At 39.8% G+C, this 25,562-nt stretch overlaps 1 protein-coding gene across 1 annotated transcript in view; it reads left to right on the forward strand.

Annotated features, from left to right (window-relative positions):
- Positions 1-25,562, forward strand: part of fam189a1 (family with sequence similarity 189 member A1) — a gene marked incomplete at both ends in the record, with an annotated part of 105,138 nt that overhangs the window by 60,702 nt on the left and 18,874 nt on the right. The window contains 2 exons of the mRNA XM_083917686.1: positions 23,022-23,132; positions 25,187-25,318. Of these exons, the coding sequence (XP_083773812.1) occupies positions 23,022-23,132; positions 25,187-25,318 (243 nt within the window). The remainder of the gene's footprint in view (positions 1-23,021; positions 23,133-25,186; positions 25,319-25,562) is intronic.

The raw sequence follows: 25,562 nt of genomic DNA on the forward strand, positions 1-25,562 counted from the left end.
ATCAAAATTATGCACATTTTATCACTAAAAAGATAGTAACACTTAAATGTCTTGCTAATCTTTAACATGTGTTTGCTAAAATATGGCATTTTCAAGAATACATTTTCTTTGCAGTAACACTGCTGCAGCGTTTGTCAGGCAACCGCTCGGATGGTCACCAAGGCAACCTCGAGGCGAACAGTTATGCACACAGGCAACAGTTTTGCTTGAAGTGTGAGGAGTCTCAAAATGGTGCCTGCATCTTTAGCAGAACTCACAGCTTAACAGAGAAACATGTGGAGACATATGATTGAGTCATCAGCCCTGACAAACAAGATGATTTTAACCGGTTTCTTTAGCAAACAGTGGTGGATTGTACGTTTACTTAAATCTTGTATTTAAATACATTTGAGCTACATCCTGTAAGGTTGGAAATTAGTTTCCTGTTTTCCAGGCACCCATCTGCACTGCTCATTTTAGTTAACACCTATGTTGTCCTTCTATTCTTCTTTCTTCTGTTTCCTGTTATTTGTCCAATAAAGGCAAAAATACAGAAAATCTGTAATGCAGTACTTTTATTTATCTGCCCTAGCGACAGCTGTGGCCAGAGGCAGTAAGTTTCCGGGTCGTCCGTCCATCCTTATGTCTGTATGTCTGTCTGTCTGTCCATCCCATCCTTCCAATTCTTTTGAGGGCAATATCTAAGGAACCCCTGGAGGTATTTCCTCTAAACGTGGCACAAATCTCCACTTGGACTAAAGGTCACTGTGAATGCACAAAACACATTTTGGCCATAACTGAAGAATTCCTACGTTACTCGTGACAACATTTCACTCAAATGGCATCATAGTGTTCTGCAAAAAAAGCTTTTTTTCCATTATTCAACCCCATAACTCAGGAACAGAAGGGGATACATTTTTGCTGGGACACTGAATTGGTGACACGACTCTTGAAAACTGAGCTGATTGTTTAGCTCCTCTGAGCTGCCGGGTTGAAGATGTGTGTGAAGCATCCATGTTTCACCAAAAAACACACTTTTAATAAAACATCTAATTAAATGAATGTTTGTTTATTGTGTGTCTTCTTGGTTTGATTCCCCAATAACACAGCATGTGAATGCAAAATAGCCTCAGCTTCAGCTTCATGGGACAAATCATGGTACACACAATCTGTAGTTGTTGTGCTAAAACATTAGAAATAGAATGGGGGCTTCCGTGGTCACTTGACTAGTTCATGAGAAAATTATGATTGTTCTTAGTTGTTATGGTGACAACTCATGTCAGTGTGTCACACTCACTAGTTTGGGAATTCTGATTTTGGCCTATCATTTAATAAATAGAATTTGATGACGCATCAATGTAAATATGAAGCAGTTAAACCCAGCAATCCTTAATTCCCAAGGCAACCAACATAGTGCAGAAAAGACACCACTTCATACTCCACTGTTCGCTTGTCGTAAAACCTCACTTCTGTGACTTGCCACAAGTTAGTTTATGTTAAAGTTAGCCCTCTAAAATGGTCACTTTATCTGCATGGCATAGGTACACACATAAATTGCAGCCACTCTCACAGCTATGCTAATTTGAATGGGAAGGCCCATTCTACTTTCATTCTATTTCTATAGCTAAAAAACATGTACAACCAGCTGCATGCTATTTTATTCTGTTCTTGGGTTGGGCGTTTCCCTGAAAAATCTCATAAAAGTAGTCATGAAAAGAATACGATTTTTTAATATAACGGAGTGGCTGTGGAGAAATATTAGACGTGTGTGTTCAGTGCCAGGCGACGTGCTGGCCCTCCTGGTTGAACATCCATTACAGCGTTATTTGAAAAATGTGTGTGTGCCTGTTTATATTAGATCAGATACAGAAGGAGTGTGTGTGTGATTTACAGGACTATTTCAGTGACATGCGGATGGCGGTAGATTGCCTGGGGATAAATCTGAGTGCAGAACACATCTGTTCAGCACTGCAAGCTGCTGCCTGCTTATAGCACACACACACACAAACACACACACACACACACACACACACACAGCTTGTGCACACTGCATGGTCAAGAGGGCAGCATCCTCCCTGTGTTTTAACAACCAAACACACACACACAAACACACACACACATGCTCCCCACGTCGCCAAACATCTCGCTAACGATGGACACAAATCACTGACGGCACATACACATGATGACTGGAGACTTTCCATTACGATCACATAACTACAGTAGGGACAGCAGGACGTCGGTGAAAGGGTTTATGAGGTGTTCTCTGTGACAGCCGGTGACCCTGACAGCCCATAAATATTCCTGCAGCTGATGAAAGAGTGAAGAGGAGAGAGAGATGGCACGCTGACTGATTGCGACAAAGAATTCGATATCTCTACGGCGGAATGAAAATTTATGGTCAGACACCACAACAACAAGAAAATTGAACGACACGGTTTGTGAGTGCCATTTAAAAAAAAAAAAATCATTCAATTAATGAAATTATGAAAAGGTTGTCCATCAGAGCAGTAAAGGTAAATACGGAGAATTTGTCCAATGCAGTTTTTCCCTTCAATAGTTCTACATTTTTCATACAGGTCTAAATGGACAAATGAATCCTCTAATTAGGAGTGAAATTAGCCAATTAGCAGCCTCTGTTCCCGGCTCTGTGTGTGTGCGTGTGTGTGTGTGTGTGTGTGTGTGTGTGTGTGTGTGTGTGTGTGTGTGTGTGTGTGTGTGTGTGTGTGTGTGAGAGAGAGAAAGAGAGAGACAGAGAGAGAGAGAGAGAGAGTTTTCTAAGCTATAAACTCTAAGCCCCTGTTTCCCCCCCCCAGACAGACAATGTTGGACTCCTTCTTAATCCTAAATCATCTTGATGTCCTTCTCCCTTTTCTGTTGGCACAGTTAGTTTCATCTTTCTCGATTTCTAGAAATGTCACTGAAACAAAATTACAACTTGCGGGACATCAGGGACATAGCTCTTGATGTAAACAGATATGAATTAGACGCAAGGTACAACATCAGGGAGTATTTTAAAATATATACACCTTGCATGGATGTTTGTGAACATAAACAAGAGATGTTCCTGGGTTTACACCCACCACTTTTGAGGCTAGTATTAAATCTTTAAAGGAGCCGTATTCGAAACACTGAAAAAAATACTTTAAATACCTAACATGCACGTGCAGCAGGACCGTCTATCACAATAAACAACAGAGAAACTCAGATTACAGCACACACTGTGACTTCAACCTTGATCAGAACATTAATCCGCTATATCTTTACATGTAAAGATTTGTTTGCTGCTGTATTAACGTTCTGAATATTGAATACAGTGCCTTTAACTCATGAATAGCTGATAAGAAACAGAAGCAATGATGAAGAACCCTTTCGTCTATAGCGGCTTGGTTGCGTTTTGATCATAATGATCCCATAGCGGGTAATTTATAGTGCGGATGTTCATAGTTCAGTATTATGTGAATATAAATATAAATGCAGAGGCAGCATGACTGTATGTCTGTGCATGTGTGAAAATGAATTTGCAGTTGTAATTCTATTTTCTGCACATGTAAGTGTGAATATCAAAGACGTTCATTATTGTGGTTGTGTATTTTATTCTCTGAACATGAAGTGCAAATGGAGAATAGGGCTACATTGTTAATCTTGTATTTTCATTTTCAAATTTGAATTCGCATTTGAATATTGTCCATTTAACAGCAGGATACAACTTTGAAAATCCAATATCAAACAGCTTTTCCATTTTCACTTTAATATGTTCAGAGGGCATCTGTAAAAGTATATGTGGAAATTAAAATGCTAATTGGATTATTGCATTAAACATTGTTACTCAAATAACACATGTTGAAAAGTATGAAACATTTTCAAGTTACATCATAATTTTAATTAAGTCCCATATATGGGCGTCGCGACAAATGACTACAATTGTGGAGTAGTGAATCTGCCACTGTGTTAACTGCATTTTTGGAGAAACTTAAATCTAAAGCACATGCGGTCATGGCCTGGACAGAAGGTTACGTTCTGTACCTGCAGCACTGCATAAAGAGGGTGCGAATGTAACCATTTAACTAACAGAGTGACAGATTATTGTGTCCTGAAATCTCTAGTAGGCTGTCACTGTAGGTGAATCCAACTCCAACGTACCACTTGCCAAACCATCTAATTAGTTCCTAAAACATACAGTTTCTTGAACACACAAATAATGTGTGTGCTCTTCTGTTAGCTTTTGTTAAGCAACACAAAAAGGCTCACTAGCTTTCCCTCCTGCCACATTGGTGCCAATCTTGTTCTGCAGCAATCGGTGGGAACTGTGTGTGACATTGCAGTGATGGTGTTTCGGGCAAATAAAGGGGTTAGAGGCAGGGTCCACCAGTTTATTTTCCACAGTCGACTGAACAATCAGTGCTCTGTGGTGACTTGTCAGGGACTGGGGACGTAGTTGTGGTTTGCACACAATCACGTCAGCTATATTTCACAGCTGAGTGAGTTGATACTGCAGCATGACTTAAGCCACTGCTTCATAGCCCTGGCTGTCCCTGGCTTAGCTGCAGGACTTGGTGGCTTCTCCCATTGTGACCTTTGAAGTCTGAAGGAAGCACATGCATCAAAGCGAGGGCTGGAACATTATAATACGTATTTCTGTAAAAACATAATTGCTATGTTACCAGCAGTGTGCATATCACAATAACCTGCAATGGTCATGAACCTGAGCCTCTTTCTTTGCTACTGGGAATAAGGTCAGAAATAGCATCAGTAATGTTTGTCTTAAAATATGGACATTTATTTTTTACATTTACCTCTGAATAAAATTGAGTATATAGCAGTCATACAAATACACATTTTTATACAGAGCCACGCTTGCGTTAGCAGACTGACATCAGCTGCCTCAGTCGTGCTTCACAATCACTGGCTCATTTGCCAACTGACAAGAAAGGCCCAGTCATATTCACACGTGCACAGCATGGACATTTTAACGTGACACTTCTCACTATTACCCTGCTGTTATCTTTCTGCCAAAACTGTTTGATGCTGCAGCTCCCTCCAACACCCCAACCTCCATGGTTTTTGGTATTTATAACTAAGAGTTCATTTTTTTAATGTGTATTAGATGAGGATTGAAGTAGGAATACCCATTGCTGCTCATAATCTTTGAGAGCTCAGAGGGAGAGAGCTCAGAGAGAGAGAGAGAGAGAGAGAGAGAGAGAGAGAGAGAGAGAGAGAGAGAGAGAGAGAGAGAGAAATAAAAAACTAAATTTTGGATGAAATTATTACAGATATTATTTTATTTATTGTGGCAATTTTGGCAAAAATGACTATAGACTTGGGTGTAGTGGGAAAGAAATGTAGGACTCACAGTATCCCTATTTTGTGTCATGTTTTACAAATTCACTAATTTGTGCCGTTTTATTTTCTATGAAAGATAATAAAATAAGTAACAGTAACCATTTCTAGAGAGTTATATACTTTAAAACATAACACATAATATAGGGCGGCCGGTGGCTGAGTGGTTGGAGCAGTTGCCCCATATAAAGAGCCTGAAGGTCCTTGAGGCAGCGACGGCGGGTTTGATTCTGACTTGCCGCCCTTTACTGCGTGTCCACCCTCTCTCTCTCTCACCCCATTTCCTGTCTGTCCTAATATAAAGGCTTGGAAATCAAAATAACACATAGTATGAAAAACAATGTAATTAAGTGTCAATTTTTACGTTCAATTTAACCTCTATGTTACATCCTCAGTCTGAAAACAGCGCTGCGGCTGCTGCTGACCACTTGAGGATGCTGATACCCAATCTGTATGTCAGTTGTTTGTTTGTTTTTTTAATTTGGAAGTCTATGCCTCTAATGCCTGCTTCCTTTTTTTCTCGAACCCTTACGTTTTCCTTCTTGCCCATTTTTTTGTCCACTCTTCTTGTTCGTCATCTCACTGCTGTGCTACTTCTGCTGAATATTAACATGCATCCAACATAGCACAAAAAAGCTTCTCTCTTCTAGACTTTTCAAATGTTATTGGACCAAAATTAATCATATTCTGGCATGGGGTCCTCGTACGCTCAAAACAATGTTTACACCAATTTACTGGAACAACAGGCTACGGCGGAACCTAAACAAAAGTGACACTAGCTTGGTTGGGATTGGCCAGTGAGCTCCGAACCTTGATGCAATGATAAGCACACAGAGGGCCAGTAAACAGACAGACATGGCCATCCGGCCGGTAAAACTTTATAGATTTTTTTGACAGTCCACCAGGACTTGTCCCTGAATGCCAGATGGCCAGTACACCACTGACAATACTATAACATTTTTTTATGGTGGCACATTTAAAACACAGTTGCAAGGGTGTTAGGGATTCTCTTTTCGGCTGAGAAGGTAAAATAAGAAGGTGAAGACCTGAAAGTAGCCATGTTGCAATGTTGATTGAAGTGTGTACACATATCTGTGCTCATAAATCTGTGCATGCAAACTTCGAGGAACATTTAGTTTTTAAATAAAGTAAGAACCATAAGTAACTACTGTTACTCTGGGAGGGCAGCTGTGATTAGCAACATAATTTTTACTGCTGCTTTATCACTGACAGGAGAAAATGAAGGGCTGAAATTATGAATAAATATTAGAGCTGAAGTTTGTTTTTATCTTCCATGAATCGATTGTTAGTGATGAATAAAGGAGGGCTCCCATGAGACAGTTAAGAGTAAATTAGTCCAGCAAAGATGCACACAATCCTTAAGAGTCATTGATCCCTTTGACAAGATAGTGTGTACAGAGACATCAGAGAAAAAATCTCCTGCAATAGGAGATGCAATGTACAACTATATCATTATAATATATACCTTGGGAGATATACTCTCTTGGTTTTTGTCAGATTAGACACTATACATTGTCTCGAAACATACTTGAATAGTGTTTTGCTTCATGTAAATGGAGTTTTAATGTGTGTGATGGAAATCCAGGTATTCCATTATTTCACGTGGTTAGGAATAACGGATATTTGGCCGTTTATTTCCCATGCGTTATTGCTACGTGGAGTTGGTTTACTTATCACTGTGTGTAAAAACCTGTGCATCTACATATTTGATGATTTTTAGAGTTTTCAGAACAGCTGAAACATCAAATGCTTCCTTATGGGTTGAGAAGCATTGTTTTTAATTTGACAGCTGTTATGCTAACTGTATGCTGTCTCATGCAGCCACAATGTCAACTGAAACATAAGAATCAGCAGATGAATATTGGTGCAATGTCAATTTAAGTTTAATTTATTTTCAATAATAACTTTTGTGATGTATGAAATGTTAACTACACAAAGTCATTGCAGCATCCATCTCTGGTGTCTTCATTGCTTATTTTCAGGTTCAGATTGTATTTTGGATTTCTACTAGAACATGTTTACATGCTTTAATATTCAAAAAGCATGACTTTTTCTCACACTGTCTGTCTGAATATACCTGTATTCACCCTCTGTCAGAAAAGCTTTGTTTTAGCACCTGTTTCTTTAAATCCCCCTCCCAGTCTGGTCTGGTCACCATTTCAGCTCTTCCACACCTGCACTCTTGTCTGCTCTACGTGATCACTGCAGTCGGGGAATGACTGTAACGGCACTTTGTACCTGTATATGGTATAGTTGTGACATCACAACTGTACAGAAGTTTGTTTTTGAATATAGCTGTGTGTGTATTGTTCTGTAGGTTGAGCGTTTTGATACTTCACAGTATTTATAATAACAAAAATACACAGGAAAACTCATGTTCTACAATATGGGACCTTGTATTGACCTTTAACCCACCAGCTAAACTACTGCATATTGTGTACCTGATTCTCCGTGACAATCATCTGATCACACAACCACTCAGAAGTAAAACCCTCACCCAGAGGAAAGCGAAAAGGAAAGCGTTAACAAAATGGCAATCTCAGTCTGAAAAAGACTCAACTGATTCAATTAAACCAGAATTAAAAAGCACTCAGAAGGAAGAAGGCACGGACTCGACTCATTTCCTTTAGATTTATTCTCTTGAAATCCTTGACTGTAGCGAGAGCAAAAGTCCATAGAATTCACATATTAGGTGAGCACACATTTTCATCCAATTACATTTTTATTTTTCTTAAATGATGAGGATTCATTGGATGATTGGCAACAGTCCAACAACAGTTTTTTTTCTATACTATTCACCAGTTTGTGCTCTGGAGCATCAGCACAGCTCTATTCATTCAAGCTACTGCCGTCTGCCATCATGTGTAATTAGGGAGTTGCTCAAGATTCTTGGTTTTTATTACAACTGTAAGTGCACATGTAGACCCACAAATGCTCAACACATGCAGACATACAGTAGATATGAAACCAGCACTCAAAGACACATGCCATGATTCACAAATGACTGGCACACACAATTTCATATCGGCCACTGTGTTTGCATTTTGTGTTTGTGTGTGTGTGTGTGTGTGTGTGTGTGTTTGTGTGTGTGTGTGCACGCATATGCATCTGCAGCGTCTGTCTCCCTCTTCCTTAGAGGCCTGTTATTCTCTGACTTGACCCAGATGGAGAGGCTTTTGCGGGAGATATAGCCTACTGCCAACTAAGATGGGCCCCTCAGGACCACCTGTCAGGAGCTGCTAAAGGAAAACTGATAGACAGGAAGTGTGTGTGTGTGTGTGTGTGTGTGTGTGTGTGTGTGTGTGTGTGTGTGTGTCAGACAGACAGACAGACAGACAGACGGAGGGAGATGAAAACAAAAGTGCATACATGTGCGAATGTGTGAGCTGAGGAAGACTGAGTGGAAGGGGGTGTTTTTGGGGTGGAGAGGCAGCGTACAAAGAACAAATCAGTAGGAAACGTTGCACGACTTCAAACAGATGGAAAGCACTCAAAAATTGCTTTGGGTGGGGATTACTCCTATTCACATCTTCTCCGTAGAATTTATGATTTTATGGTCAGAATTTCTGTTCTTTCGAGTTATTTTACAGACCTGACAGGGGATCAGGGGGAGGAGACGCCCTGAAATGAGAGCTTGCCGCATTTTTTGTACTGAGGGATGGGCACTCCAAATAAGGGAAGCCCATTGCACACCTGTACATAGAAGCTTGCTTCATCCAGCTGCTCAGATCAACTGAATTAACATGGAAACATAAAAGCAAGACAGAATATATCCCTAGCCAGATTCCCATGCAAATGAAGTGTAAATTGAGATGATGTAATTGAAAAAGTAGCCGTCAGACCTCAAATGGTGGAAAGCAGTGCATAATGGAAATATTGAGTATAGCACCGATGCACCGATCCGGTACCTGGATCAGATATCGGCTCTGATATATTAATTAGCTGATTCCAATCCAGTCACTACCCTTTTTATTAATATCATACGCAGAAAGTTAACTAAAAAACTGTTCAAAAATGTATTAAAGTGGATTTAAGTTAATTGATGGAATGGCGATCTTGAATGAAATTACAAATAATAACTTCTTCTTTCAAATGATTGTCCAAACATGCAGTAGATTTTGTTTACAAACTTTAACAGTATTATAACAACAACGACGACGACAACAGGTCCTGTTTGCTTAGTGACTTTGTTGATCATCAGCTTTTCACAAAGTTGAATCTAGCAGGCAGTCACAACTGTGGCACATAGAAATGCACCCAGTGACAGATGCATGATTCTTGACATGAAATACAAAATATTTTCACCCTGTAGATTTTTTCATAATTTTATATCTCAGATATTCTTATCATAATAAAACAGAAAACTGAAGAACGACATATTTCATTGTATTTAACCAGCACCGCTGAGGAATGAGTTACAGTGAGACCTCACACCCACCTCCCCCCACATAAAGCTGCTATTTCACTCAAGTTTCACCAGAAATCTCACACAGAACTGTGTAATTGGTGTTTGGGGCATTTCCATGTATTGCTGCTCCTGTCACATTTTAAATGGTTTAGGAAAAATAAAGAGTGAACACATAAGAAGAAGATTTATGCCATGAGATAGTGGCACTGCTGTGATTTGGCCGTAGGCAGGGGAAAAAAGCAGAGACACAAGCTTTGGGATTGTTTTGATAAATTTTCTTTGGTCCTCTGTCAAGAAAAAATATCTTCCTGTTGCTAAGCAACATCTTTTTGCATCTTTCCAACATCCTTTGTTCCATCGTAAAGTTCATTTTGGCTCAGTGTGAATGTATATCAAGACTGAATATGAATGTGATCAAGTTCACCGCTCCAACTGTGATTCAAACAGAAGTGTTAGAAGTTAGAGGAACTTTTAGTTGTAATAACAGAACCCGACAATCTAAATTTTAATTCAGTCTCATGTCCTCAGCAGGCAAATAATCAGTTTCTTTGTTGCATTGAAAGCTGTTCAGCGAGCGCAATTTCTATGGATTTGGTTGGAAGAAAAAGATCTTGCTCAAGTAGTCATTTTCAAGTACTATTCTTAATTCTTACTATTCATAAAGACCTAAATAGGGTGTTTCCTATTTAATCATAGGGTGGGATCAGCATTCAATGGTGTATAATTATGTCCCAAGCCAACAGGAACGCTTTTGCTCTCTGAAGTGACCTGTGATTGGCTAAATTCTCCTGCCAGGGGTTGATATTCTGAAGCCTTAAAACAGAACCAAGAGCAGGTGAATAACACTTGAATTTCATTTTTTGATGAAAGATTTTTTTTGTGTCCCACATCGCAAAAAATAACCTGCCTATCGCAGGTTTAACCCTGAATGGCAGCTGTTAATGTGAGATGTGTTAACCTGGTGCACAGAGCTGAGATGTCTTGCTCAGAGACACTTAAGCAGGATGGATATCTGCCAAATATGGAGGCTTGACTCCGAGCGAGTCCTCCTATTGAAGAGTGACCTCTCTCTAAAGCCACCTTGCTGCCAGCCTGAAGAAAGAGTCTGTTATTCCTTTAAACACCATGCTAAAAAAGAGTACGTGTGTGTGTCGGGGGGGGGGGGGGGGGGGTTGAGTGTGTGTGTGTGTGTGTGTGTGTGTGTGTGTGTGTGTGTGTGTGTGTGCGTGTGTTCTCTCTGGTCTGGTCACAGTTTGCCTGCCACCTCTGGTCAGTTTGCATTAGCACTGTCACTCTGCTTCTCCCACTGCTCCTCAGATCACCTCCTCTCCTCTCACTGTGTTTCTGCCAAGAAAGGCATTCACATGAGTCAGTCAGAGCATTTTTTTCTTTCCCTCTACCAAACAACTTCACTCTTAACAGCTGAAAGAAGGAAAAAATGGGTGATTAAAGAGGCTTCTTTGTGATTCCCACCCAGGGGAGTTTGTTCGCATCTCCCCACAGAAGTTTAGCTGTAGTGTGTGAACTGTCAGCTAACTGGCTCAGCCTCAGGCGATGTGCTGCTGCTTTGCTGCTTCGTTACATTACTGCTGTCATTTCGTTTTTTTTATCAATGCGCCCGTACTCTGAGCATTCAGAATGGGCAGGATTGCTGCACGAATTTGTAGCTTTTTTTATCATCAGGGCCCGAGGACCACCGGGTGAAGGCCCTATTGGATTTGCTCCGTTTCCTTTCTTTTTCCTTTCCCTAATTTGACTTGCCTTTGGGGGACTTGTATTATATATAATAGTATATATGGTATAGTAATAGTATAATATTCAAACACTCACCAAACTTCCCAAATAATTCAGGAGTGGTGAAAAGTTGTGTATTTCATTGGTTTGAGAATTGTGTGAGGCAAATTGGCTTGCAGCGACACATGGTGTGGGGGTTAGCAAGTGGGTCCCTGGTTCAAATCCTGGCTGGGGCCCTTTTGTGTGGAGTTTGCGTGTTCTTCCTGTGTCTGTGTGGGTTTTCTCCGGGTTCTCTGGCTTCGTCCCACGACCCAAAGAAATGCATGTGTTAGGTCGATTGATGGCTCTAAATTGCCAGTAGGTGTGAGTGTGACTGGTTGTTTGTCTCTGTTTGTCTCTATGTGCCCTGCGATAGACTGGCGTCCTGTCCAGAGTGTCCAGTGATGTCCTACCATCAAATGTATAATGTTTAAGCGAGGCAAGGCAAAGTGAGGCAAGGCAAGTTTTTTTGTGTGGCACAATTCAACAACAAGGAACTCCAAAGTGCTTCACATAAAACATTAAAAGCATTGGGAGAAATAACACATAAAACATATAAATTTAACACATAAAAGGTCATTTAAAACATATAAAAGATTTAAAACGCATAAAAGGTCATTTTTGAAACATAAAAGATGGTTACAGTTACAGAAGTTACAGTGCAGTTTACTGAAAAGTAGCAGCAAATAGAAAAGTCTCAAATACATGTGAATATAAAAGTTTGATGGAGTGAAAAATCACCTGACAACATCTTTACTGCAAATAAGCAAAAACATGAGAATATTAGGGTTTTTTCCTGATGTTTTTTGTATTTTATTTTAATTATTCTTTAAATCGTAATGTTATTTTAGATCATAACTAGTAATGCTGGAAAATATTTCGATAATATATAAAAGCTAAAATAATATAGTAAAGATATAAAGAATAATTTAAAAAATGTATAAAAAATATTATTGTGTCTATATTAGAGCTGCGGCAGTTGATATGGGACCTTGCTGTTAAGTTTCAAATCGGCCATAACCAGTCTTATTGTAACCATGGTGAAAAAGGTCCCCTAACCTTCACAAAGTAGTCATTTTTACTCAAACCATGATATTTACCCAAAACTACCCTTGTTGGCATCGTACATAACCAAACCTTAACACATTATTAACAGATTTTTCCAAAAAGTGACAAATGATGTTGTTCTGCTGACAGAGATACATTTACATGGCTACTTGTTGTTTAGCATCACATGTCCCATTAATGTGACTTTTTAAATTCTGGTAGATTAGTGTGTCTACGTTTCACTGCAGGGGGGAGCTGCATGGTGCAACTTCAAAACAAACCCTAAACTTATTTTCTTCGTCTTTTCTTCCCTGGAAAGAGGATGTGTATAAATTAGGATTGCAAATGGCAAAAGGAAACGTGCGCTTTATTTCCTGTGGTTGTAACTTGGGCTACAGATTTTTTTTTTAAAGTCTTTTAACGGAAAATAATTGCAACTAATTTACAAATCATTATGATAATCAACAAACAAGCTTTTTTTTTGTCATCACATGTGCTTGAACTTTTTTTTGTGTTTATGCTATTATGCATCAAATACAGGCTGTTGAAAATTCATGTCATTCTACTCATGCAATGGTTAAAGGATTTGAACTTAATTTGAATAAAAGGAAACAATATGAGATGTGGTTCGCTCCAAGCCAAGAAAGGAAATGATCATCCACTCTGTTTCCCACATAGACTAAAAGATGTCTCCCTTGAGGCCATTTTGGGAAGCTTTATGAATCCTTTTCTTGCTCTTGACGTATCTCCTTTGCATTTATACCACATTGATTCTCTCAGCATATAAAAGCAGACACCTATTGAAACCATCTTTAATTGTTTATTGTTATCATCAGACTCACTCTTATTATGTGTAAAATGACAGGAAGTGACAGGTAAGGGATTGGACAAAAGGATGAGCAGAGTGTGAGAGAAACCTGGGCAGAGTGTGAAAGAGAACGGTTGGCTGGGTGAACAGGAACCTTTCAACTCGAGATAATTCCCGCTGAATGTCGTCCTCCCCTAAGGCCCTGAGAAGCAGGAAGTGTGGCTCCATATTAATTAGAATATGAATTAGATAGACCCCCTTATCTGATGGCTCATAGGAGCGAGAGCTGCATGATCCAGGAAGCAGCAGTATTAGAGGTGTCTGAGCAGATAGTCACATATCAGGTCACGTTTCTCTTTTGCAGTCATTATGACCACTTTCAGCCTAAAAGAAAAAAAACTAAAGAATTGTTTAATGGTGCTGTTTATTGGCATTTTACTTTTTTTTTAACATATATTCTAAATACCTGTATCTCAATGTGATACCATTCACAGGGGTCTCAGGAGGTCTTTTGCTGCCCTTGTTAATATTTAGCTATAATGGAAAATGTATTTGCATATTGAAATATTGAAAGATGAGGAGCAGCACAATAAAGGCCACTGACAAAGAGGAGGCAGAAGCTAATGTACGTCTTACTGGTGCCGGAGCTTCTGGCATGAACAAGGTCTTTATATACTTCTGCTCTTGCCTTGTTTTGTTGATCTTACACATTTTTAAAAATGTTTTACTTTTTATATATTTCATATTGTCTAACTTATTTTATCTTATTTCACCGAGAATAGTCGGACAAAGTTTCATTGTACATCCTGTATAATGACAACAAAGATTAATTCATTCATAATACTGGCTCTGATGGTTATCAACACACTTTTTTTTATACCTTTTCTTTAAAAGTATATCACTAAGCACATCCACAGCCATGTTAGCCGCTCTCTGAACATGTGCTTTGACACAGAGGTGCTTTAAGAAGAAGAAGAATTCCTTTTATTTATCCCACAAGGGAAATTCAATTTCAATTTTTTCACTCCGTTATTATTTTACAGGTTACACACACACACACACACAGGCCCGAAATACACACATGCACAAACAGGACCTATATACATGCAATTAATGGAGACATGTCAGAGCCAGGGGGCTGCCAATGGCTCAGCGCCCCGAGCAGTTTGGGGTTCAGGGCCTTGCTCAACAGCATCTCGGGCACCTCCGGTTCCTAGCCAAGTCACCTATGGACTGAGCTACTGCCGCTACGCTACGCTTTAATGCTGACATGAATTCTCACTTTTGCGAATTACAACCAAACACAAAGTACTTCTAAGGGTGAAAGGAATGTCATTAGTTTTGCAGGTATTTCATCATAAACAAAAGTACTAGACAAACTTGATGATGGAGCAAGAGGAAAAGTTCACCGGGGTATTAGGCTACAGTTCATCAAGAAGGAGACATCAGTGTCTCAACCAAATTTCATCCAAATACACCTTATTGTTGTTGAGACAAAAGCACAAATGTCAACCTGCTGAAAAGTCAGGGGGTCACCAAAGTCAGTAGACTTCATCATCTGGTGAGCATGAATGTAGTCGTAGTTGAGAAGCTATAAAGAGACAGAATACTCAATCAGATAACTTAAGAAAAAACCTTCACATTTCACACTTTTTAAAAAAAGTTTACATTATTTAATGACAGGGTGTTTAAATGTATGTTGTTGTTGTTGTTGTTGATCTATATGGCTGACAGGCTTACTCTCTTGTGGATACCAATTCATGAACGTTTGCCATATATTCTTACATGTTGCCAGACGTACCTCAATATATAAATTGTTTCCCAGTCACAGTCTGTAACCTCTTGTGTGTAATGTAGCATATCTGACAGTGTTTTGCATCCTTTTACTCACTTATGGAGACGCCATCCTTGATTTTCAATGAACCCCATTCAGCAAGCAGCATCTTTTACAGCATTTGTGCTGCACTTCTTTGTGGTGTGAGAGTCTGCTGGGACCAGGTTCATTATAGGCCTGTCTCATTACAGCAGCCCTCCCACCAAGAGCCTGGAGGGGAGCAGAGAAGGCAGAGCCTCCTTGTTTTAGCTCTTTAGAGGTCAGTGGTTGATTAAAATGTTGAGAAGTGGAGGTTAATCAGCGACTGACCCACAGGGTGATGCTGTCTTTCATGGTCTGTTTTAATCAATAAGTGTGAGCACTGGCACAGATGAACTCCTTATTCAGATCACCCCCTACTTCCCTTATAGTACTGCCTGTCTGATTACCTATTATCTATCCTCTCCTCATGTGGATGTATGGAGGGAGAGGGCTACACTGGGGTAAATTCACATTATTAAAAAGGCAAAAGGTTAAAAAAGTACTCCAACATGATGTAGTTCAGCACGCTTGATGTAGGTTTCACGGCCCATCTGCCAATAAAAGGTGTCGGACGGCAACTTCCACATGATGCCCGTAACCACAGGAACTAATCCATCACATCCTGTGGAGATGCAGACTGACATGCTGTCAACATGACTGCACATCAAAGCCGGCAAAGTCAAGAGGCGAGGGGATTTTTTTTTTTAACTCATACAGTCAACAACTACAGAAATAGAAAATCACCTGGAGTTCTTACCACCTACAACAATTAGATAGAGCCCGCAGGGAAAGCTACTTTTAATGCTGTGATAACATTTTATGGCGTTATATGTCTGATAAAGGTCCTATATTGAACCATTACTTATTATCGCTGCAGTGCAAGAGTGTGCCCTCCATAAACCCAGTGTCCTGTTTAACAGTCACAGCCACTTCCTAGTGAATTAAATCTTAATGTGGTCCTTTAAATAACTACTTAAGGCCCAGATGCACCAAGCCGAGAAGAACAAAGAACGAGCAGGCGACGAGGGCCAACTGTTGCTTCGCCTCACATCGCCTGTGTCTGGGCCAAAAAGTGGCACTTGAACAAAACGCACATACTACAGCCAACGGCCAATGAGCATGTATGCTCTGCGCCTGCATGAGAGAAAATAACTCTCTATACCAGCATGTAGTCTTTATTTGTCATTAAAAAAGGAAACCAGTAGACCAACAGGAAGAATTCAAGATGCTATTTAATTAGCATGCTCAATGGGCCAAAATGCTGACAACAATGGCCACCTAGTGCAAACGGTGTGGGACGTAACGTAAAAACTAGGGCGGAAGACGCACACCAGCAGCCCTGTCAGGGCTTTTAAAGTACTGAGAATTGGCAAATCTGTATTCTGTGTTCAACTGTTTACCTATTTTAGGGTAAATTTGGTTTTCTGCTCACTGTAAGCGCTTGGACAGCCTCAAAATCCGATCAGTGTTTTTGTCCGGATAGAGTTCCTGCAAATGTGTGTGTATTTCTAAGCACATACCGTATACTTACATGAGTGGGGGTTTAAAGGAATGTGTGCTCCCGTGATGAAGCTATTCCCCAGCAGGATTAGGAGTCTGTGGAAGTCGTTACGTCTGGTTTAGTCTGACGTCCCCTGGGTTCCGCTGTTGAGAGTTAGTATCAACACCTCCACTGTTTATTTGGACCGCCACTGAACTCGGGGTCACTCATCTCCTATCACAACTAATCTTGGTGATGTGGTCTGAATGCACACAAACACACACATACACACGTATGCTTACATTCATACACACCACACATCTGTGGATGTAGAAAGTTACTTCAGTAAGCATGGGAGCCAATGAGAACCAGCTGTTGCAGCCCTCTTGCTGTCTCTTGTGTGTTTATAAAGTCAGTCGGGGGGACACCACAGGAGAAACCTCTTGTTTTCTTTACTGATTGTGGCCTAACCCCCAGGTTGTATGTATTTTAACATGCTCTTTACATTACTTTAAGATCTGGAAGTTCCTCGGGCGAATAGATGACACTAAATCAATATTCAGTCATGATTTCTTATTGTCCTTAAATTGCCTTTTGTTCACAGATGTTTCAGAGCTCTGCAGCGTCTGAAGATTGATATACAGTGTCAGGGGGAAACTGAATGAGAGGGTTTGTGATCTGAGCAGAAGCAAAACATAACAACATCGGATCCAATTCTCTTGGCTCAGGGATAATTTAAAATAAACAGTGTTGTGTCGCAGTGCTGCTGCAGACTAAATACTAATTTGTGCTGCAGTCAAAGGATGCTAACAGTGTTTCAGAATTCTCTTTTTATACAATTCCCCTATCTTTAATTACTTTGCACAGAGGCACTTCCACAGGGTTCAACCCCAGCTGTACATCATTATGTCTTTTTTAAGAAGTCACTGTTTTCCACTGTATTTGAAAACTCAACAGTAGGAGCTCATATTTCATTGCCATACCATATTAGCATAATCTACCGCTGTGGTCGTAGAGGGCCAGTGTGGATTTTATTCCCGACAGTTATTCAGCCACACTGGTCTGTTCCTGTCTGACACCAGGTTTAGCAGAGAAGACACTAAAAAGCTGCTGGATCCAGGCCCAAGAGGAGTATTGAATAAGCAACTAACAATAAGCATGTTTTAATTTGTAGACTCATAATGTGCTGATGGAGGGTTTCCACAAGATAATTAGATTATTTTAAAAGAAAGCGGCATAGACATATCCACTGTTCTACCACCGGACTACAAAGCAGCTTCATCCCTCTGCTGATATACATCTCAACTCATCCTCAGTGCTCTACCATGAAATGGTTTTCTTTTTCTTATGTAGCATAAAGGGACGCCGACTTGCATTTTGTTGGCAAACTGTGTATTGTAGAATGACCATCAGTCCAAAACCAAAATGTGTTTTCACAATAATAGAAAACAGGAGAAGCAGCAAACAATAATGACATATAAATAATAGTAATAAAAATAAGTTTCAACTTTTCTTCTATCTATCTTCTAGGTAATCAGGAACTTAAAAATTGCCTCTGACTTCATCACTTAGGATTTAAAAAAATATATATATAAGTGATTAATTAGAACAAACAGCAGCATCAACAAACGATCCAGCCCCAAATTACAAAGAGCCTTATGATCTGTACATGAAACTATTTCTTTTTCTATCTTTAGATTCTCAGTTCAGCTAAGAATAGACTCTTTTTGGTCCTGATATTAGGAGGTAGGTATTATGGCACTATAGCATTAAGTCAACAGATATAATTTCTGCTGTTGTCACACACGAAATGCAGAGCATGCACTCTTGAAGCTGTGCCTTTTGTGAAAAAAAGCGATGTATTCTTAAGCTTTTATAGTGTTGCAATGTCATCATCTTCCTTCACGAAGCAAAAGCACATAATCTGTAGAACTAATACACAAGTGAATGTTATGCAGGTTTAATGTATACATCTGCATTTTACTGAATGTTTCCATCGTATAGTACTAGCAGATATTGCATATGTATATATATATATATATATATATATATATATATATATATATATATATATATATATATATGTGTGTTTATGTGTTTAATAACTTGAACAGCTAGTCATGTATATGGCACATTCTGCACCTGTGTAAGATATATGTGTATGATGGTTTGTTAGGACCTATTATGTATATCTACATGGCATTTTTGTGCATATATGTGAAAGCTTCAGGGCATACACTCCATATAGTCCTGATAAAATATTTATTGCTGCTTAAAATACTGCTGAAATTGTCAGTTGATATATGAGCACTGTTTTTCTATTAAATATCTTTGCATTTCTTATTAGTTGGCCTATAATGAAACAACGAAAGCCTATTATTGTTTGCTGCTGCATCAGTCACTGAGATGCTTATCTTATCTCTGATTCGTGCTTCTTCAAATAAACAGAGGTGATGAATGAGCTGAGGTTATTGTTGTTGATGGTGGCAGCAGCGCCGATAGATTAGGAGAGATGGAAAGACGAGATGTGCTTGACTTACAGCCATGCAGGCATCTATTTTTGCCCGAGACTTGTGATTTAGACAAATGTTTTGAAGTTGAACTGTTTAGAGTTTATGTTAATTGTTGAATTTACATAATTTTACAGAGATTTCCTGAATCTACAAGACCAAGTGCGCTTTAAAAACAACATTTTGGACATTTTTTTCCCCACCTGTTTCCTTGTGCATCAGATCAAACAAAACAAGGGCCCTCTTGTAAAAAATATTTCTCCATTGCACTATTAGCGATCAAAAATTACACAAGGTACCTTTAAGATTAGGCCCCTTTATGCAGCCCACCTTATTACACCTGATGGTCCATCTAGAGCATCATCCATTTGCTCAGTTTGAAGAACTACTGCTGCTGGATGAAGGATGGGAAGGAAATGGTTTCCACCTCAGTGACAGTTATGGAGAATTACAGTGATACACCGGATCTCTGGGTCTCATATCGTAATCTGTGAGTGTGTGTCATGGAGATGAATGGTGGTTACATTGTGGTGCATTGTCCTCCGCAGTGAGTGCTAAGTGATGTGATGATGACACGCAGCGTATAAATCTGCCTCGGTTGTTTTAGCAGGCAAGTGGCACGTGCGTGGCTTTTCTTCTATCTTCTTTTACTCTTTGACATGCAGAGGGCAGTGTAGCAGTAATTATTGAATAGTTGTTGAAAGGTGCTATGTGATCAAATAGGGTAATGAGAAGGCATTACTGTGGGGCCAGGCGTGACAATCAGCTCAGCAGAGAGAAACCATGGGGGATGCACAGGTGACACCTGGGTCGCACAGCAGGCCTGGGGAGGACTGTTTGGACGTGAGAAAGATTTCTTGTGGGACTGTTTCCCCATTGTTCCACTAAACCACACAGTTCAGCCAGTGTGTCGGTCTGTATCAGCAGGGTGGCATCATGTTTGTTATTTCATGTTTGTGCGGTTTTAATTGAAGCTGTAGATTACAATAAAGAGTTATTGCAATATCTGACACAGATTTCTGTGGCAATTATGCATGCAACAAAAAAAACTACACATCCTTTTAAAGTGGAGTGATATTATGGCAGTGCACTCCAGTAGTCACTGGAGTTTGGATAAAGAGAGATTGATTCTCCTCAGTTGGAATTGCAGCTGGTTATTGTTTGAGTCACAGCATTGTGTCTAGCAATAATGCAAACCTGGAGTGGTTTTATTAAAATACAACTTATGGCCTGTGTATGAGACAGAGAGCTTTAACTCTCACTGGTTTGTGCATTACAATATCCTCATTGTGATAGTTATTGCCATGGCTCCCATTTGAATTAAGCGCTCCAAATGTTAACTAATGAAGATGCTTTGAGCTTGTTCTCTTCTGCAGAACCGCCTGCTACTCGACTACTACTGTCTGTCAATACTATATGAGCCAGCCTGAACATTATCACAAAAGTATGTCTCTCTCTTGGATGTTGTAGAATCCGTAGTTACCATGTGGTGGTTACTTTTGCAACAATACCAAACTATTGTTCACACTGAAGAGCACTCAGATGTGATTGTTGTATTCTGCTTAAAAAAACAAACAAATCCAAGTTGGCAGTAGTCTGAACAAGTGTAAAGACATCCTAACATCAGTGATATTTCTGCTTCTCATATATCTCAGTTAGGGAGTTTTGTAAACACGCTTCACTGTGAATGATAGTTCATTCATTTAAATGGGCCCATCTCCACATTAACAGACAGATCACATCCGTCTGGGTGAGAAATATCAGCCATTCCAAACTTGATCACAGCATACGGAAAGTGAGTCAAATCTGTTACTTACAGGAGCATGTAATCGATAAAACAAGATCAATATTCTGTGAAGCTGCACAGCAAATTTGGAATTGTGGATTCAACTCCCTGGGAGTTAAATTCAACACTTTCAAAGTGTTTATATCGGTCCACTCTAGATCGGGTTAAAACAACACTTTTGAAAGTGTTAAAGAGTTAACACTTTAACGTTTAATAAAGTTTGATTTAGGTAAAACACCATTGTATTGATCTAACAATCCCATTCTGTGATACAGTTTGGAAAAAGAGGATAAATGTATTTAAATTCATGCCAGATAAGTCTATTTTGGGATAATTATATTTTCAAGATGTCATCCATCGTGGCCCTTTTTAAGGAAGACATTTTGACTTGTCACAGTAGGAAGAGCATGGCCGTAAATAAACTTAATTAACGATGGTTGAATTCCATTTAGCTGCTTTGATTTCAGGGTCCTGGTATTGTGCATGCTGGCTACAACAGAGCCATAATCAATAGCTTTTTTCTTCCATTAATGTCTGCCGGCCACTGGGTGCATACACAAAAATCCTTTTTCCTAGATATAGAAACACTGATGGCACAAAATGAATAAATTGATAGAAATGGCTAATCGATACATATTTAAGATGATTATTTACCAAACAGCCAAATTCCTTCATGTGACCTGCAGTTTTGACTGTGGCCATTATACAAAACCATCAGTGCTCTCTGCAAAGACTTGATCACATTCTCATGCAGCTGATAAACCGGAGAACCCGACATTCAAATGAAATGCTAATTTCAATCAGATCTACACATTATCACCACCAGTGAATCATGGGACTACACAGGCTTGTTCTGTCGTCTCTTCTTCTTCTGCATCACTGCCTGTTAATCATTGTCTTGTTCTTTTATAAAAAAAAAAAACTTTGTTGTTTTAATTTTTCCGTCTCAGTCTCTTCTTCTTATTTTCCATCCAAAGAAGTGTTTCTTGAGGCCACCCATCAGCCTCTCAATCTTTCAATTTTCTGTCATGGTGAAAAGCACTTAAACTTATCGCTCCATCTGTTTATTACATGCCACCTCCAGTTCCTTCCTCTCCACCCCCTGGTCTCTCTCTCCTCCTCTCCATCTGTGTCTGTGTGTGTGTGTGTGTGTGTGTGTGTGTGTGTGTGTGTGTGTGTGTGTGTGTGTGTGTGTGTGTGTGTGTGTGTGTGTGTGTGTGTGTGTGTGTGTGTGTGTGTGTACGTGTGTATGTGTGTGTGTTTGTGTGTGTGTGTGTTCTCAATAACCTTTATTGCTGTCAAGCTCCTCCTGCTTGTGCCCTTTATGTCCTTCAACAGCAGGTTTTTTTATTTTTGTGAAAGCAAAATAGCCTATTATTGTGATTTATAATTAAATTAATCAACTATGAGATTGTGAAACCCATTCATAAAACCGTGAGTTCCTCAGAAAATGCTAATGCCCGGTCTGTTTTTTCCTGGACATGGAGAGCTCGTTGTCTATCGACAAATTTTAAAACTCTTTCCATTACGCTTGACCTGTAATTTAAAGTTCCAGAAATGGTAGTCATATTTCTGCGGGACTGATATCCATGGAGCTGTCAGCAAAGAAATAAAAAGAAGCCTTTACCTCGAGGAAAAGAAATATTACCTCTGTTGAGGCTGGTGTTAGTGTGTGTGTGTGTGTGTGTGTGTGTGTGAGTGTGTGTGTGTGTGTGTGTGTGTGTGTGTGTGTGTGTGTTTTATACTGACAAAACTCTTTAGATGTTGAGTAAGATAGAAATAGGTTGAGCATTTCCATATGACAATAACTTGGAGAAACAGGTTGATTTCTCTTAACAAAGGTGCTAATTTTCTATTTTCTTTCTTTCTTTTTTTCTCTTTTCTTTTCTGTTCACTGAGTGACGAGTAATCGGCAAATTACGGCTGCTTTCAAACACAATATCTAAAAGATGGAAGAATCAGTGTGAGCAAGCGGCAACATTTTGACATTATGTTGTTTCTTTCTCTGTCACAGATCACGTTCTTCATGCTGCTGTCGGCTGTGTGTGTGATGCTCAACCTGGCAGGCTCCATCCTCTCCTGCCAGAACGCCCAGCTGGTCAACTCTCTGGAAGACTGTCAGCTGGTGAGACTAACTGGACCCTAACCCATGCACTCGTCTCTCAAAGTGTTATGTTAACGTTAATGTTGACAAGTCACTTAATCTGGCCGTCTATTTTCGAAAGTTGAAAACGTTCCCCATATCTCTCTGACACACAATAATAGATGAAATCAGGTCAACTTACTCTTTCCAGTGTCACCAATATCTCAGACTTGACTTTACATGGTGCAGAAATTGCAAAAACGTCATGAAATAAAGGCAAAAAAAAAAGAATTACTCAGGCTCAGAGTGCCACATCAACATAATTATTAAATTCTTGGAATGCTGGCACTCTCCTTTATCCATTCATATATAAATATTGGCAGTATGTTGAAAATCTGTGGACATACAGCCTAAAACATTCACAACAACGACATTGTTTTGTCATTAAAAGCATTCCAAAACAAGCATAATATATTTATAGTATACTGACATGCCAAATGATGGTGTTTCTGACTCTATATCAACATGGCATGCATATCACTAACACGTCCTCACAAATACATTACTATAACTATAACTATGCCATAAGCCTGTAAATAAAAGTGAAAGATTGGTGCATTGAAGACTTGAGTTCTGTTGTTGTGAGTAATAGACATGTGTTCATTTAAGTTCATTAATGTTGGCTCATGGTAGGCTGACAGGCGGCACTTCTGCTCTGAGCAGGCTGCAGAACTGAGTCAACATCAAACATGAACTGAACTATTTGTCTGTTAGTGATTATTTGCTGGTGATTATCACTTTCTTCTTTGCCAGAACTGGATACATCTAATATACAAATAAACAACTTTGAAATAGTACTGCAGTGATTTGGTTTTGCACTGCTATAAAACTGGGAAACTGAAAAGAGACAGTGCTGGGCAACTTTTGAGTCTTTGAGTAACGGTGGGTTGATGCTGACTTGTTTTGTCCAGTTCTGTTCATAATGTGTGAGTGACACCTTAGCTCCTATATCTTCCAAAAATTCTGGATCCATCACTTCCCAAAATGCAGCCAGTATATTCTTCTTGTTAATCCATCTGTTTCCTTGTACATGCCCCTGTACTTTAAACTCCATAACCTGAATTTGAAACACAGGTTTCCTGTTTTCCTTTTGAGTCAAAGTCAAGATAACCCCTGATGACATCCCTGGGGTTGTTTTCTCAGATGCGATAGAGTTCCTACCAGAGCCACAAAATACATTATACAACTGTTTTCACAACCCAAGCAACGCCCTGGCGCTTTCAGCAGCGGTGTTAACACATGGAAAACAGGAGAACACTTGAAAATAAGTGTATTAAGCTTTCCCTTCTTGCAGCTGGTGATCAGAAGCAGTTGGACACAGAACACTCAGTCTTTACATTTTCATAATGAGATGCTAAGCTGATTTTTTAAGCTGAATTTATAGTGCCGGGGTCTCCTATCTTTTTCATGATTGAAGAAGCCCCTTGTGATTCATCCAGCACCCAGCCCACTAACCCAACCGCTTCCACATAAGAAGCAGCTTTTCTCCTTACAAAAGTGGAACCAGCCAAGTAGACCAACTTCACTGCTTTATGTGGCTCCCCAGAGACCCTCCTCCAGTCGTGACTAAAATGCTAATGTTCCTCATCTCTTCTCCCCAATGTAATTAACCCATACTTGTTGGGTTCATGTCCTGCTTTCTCTCAATCTGGGACACATTGCAGATGTGTGCTCTACCTCCATCACTCTCTGGGAAGCTCCACATATCTCGCAGCATCTCTTCTTTTGTTGTACACTTCTGATCAGCCATGTGCTGCTCAATCACACAATTGTATCACATGCTGTGCTGTATCTCATGTGTGTTTAGTCCACTGTCTCTTAACAACATAATCTGCACCACTACACCTCCACTTCATTAATTTTAAGAGCAATAGAACACCAAGCTCAGGTCTGATCTGTGTGTGTGCTTTTGTATGTCTGTCTGTGCGCGGGTGTGTGTGTGTGTGTTTGTTTGTATGTGTATGTGTCTATGTGTGTTTTTGTGCGTGGCGTGCATGCATGAGTGTGGATGTGTTTTCTCCCCTCCTCCCCCCCAGCTAAAGTTTGACAGCGATGGAGTGTGTGTATGCTGTGAGCTTCAGCATCAGAGTTCGAGCTGCAACAACCTGGGAGAGACGCTGAAGCTGAATCCACTGAGGGACTGCAACACCATACGCCTACGTCTCAAGGTGGGTGGAAGCCTGAAGGTGTTTGTATTGTGCTGGTGGTGAGAGCTTCATAAAAAAAAAACATTCTACACAAGTAAGACTGTGTTCAGACTGCAGGTAAATTGGATTAATTTGTAAAGTCGCTCAGTCTGTAGATGTGTTGAACTGATGCAACTGTGCTGGTAGCCATAACGACAGTGTGCCATATGTACTGACTGCTGGTGGGTTATTCCTGTTAAAAAAAAAACAGTGGTGATGTATCCTC

This window comes from Echiichthys vipera (assembly GCF_963691815.1).
Source record: "Echiichthys vipera genome assembly, chromosome: 1".
NCBI lineage: Eukaryota > Metazoa > Chordata > Actinopteri > Perciformes > Trachinidae > Echiichthys > Echiichthys vipera.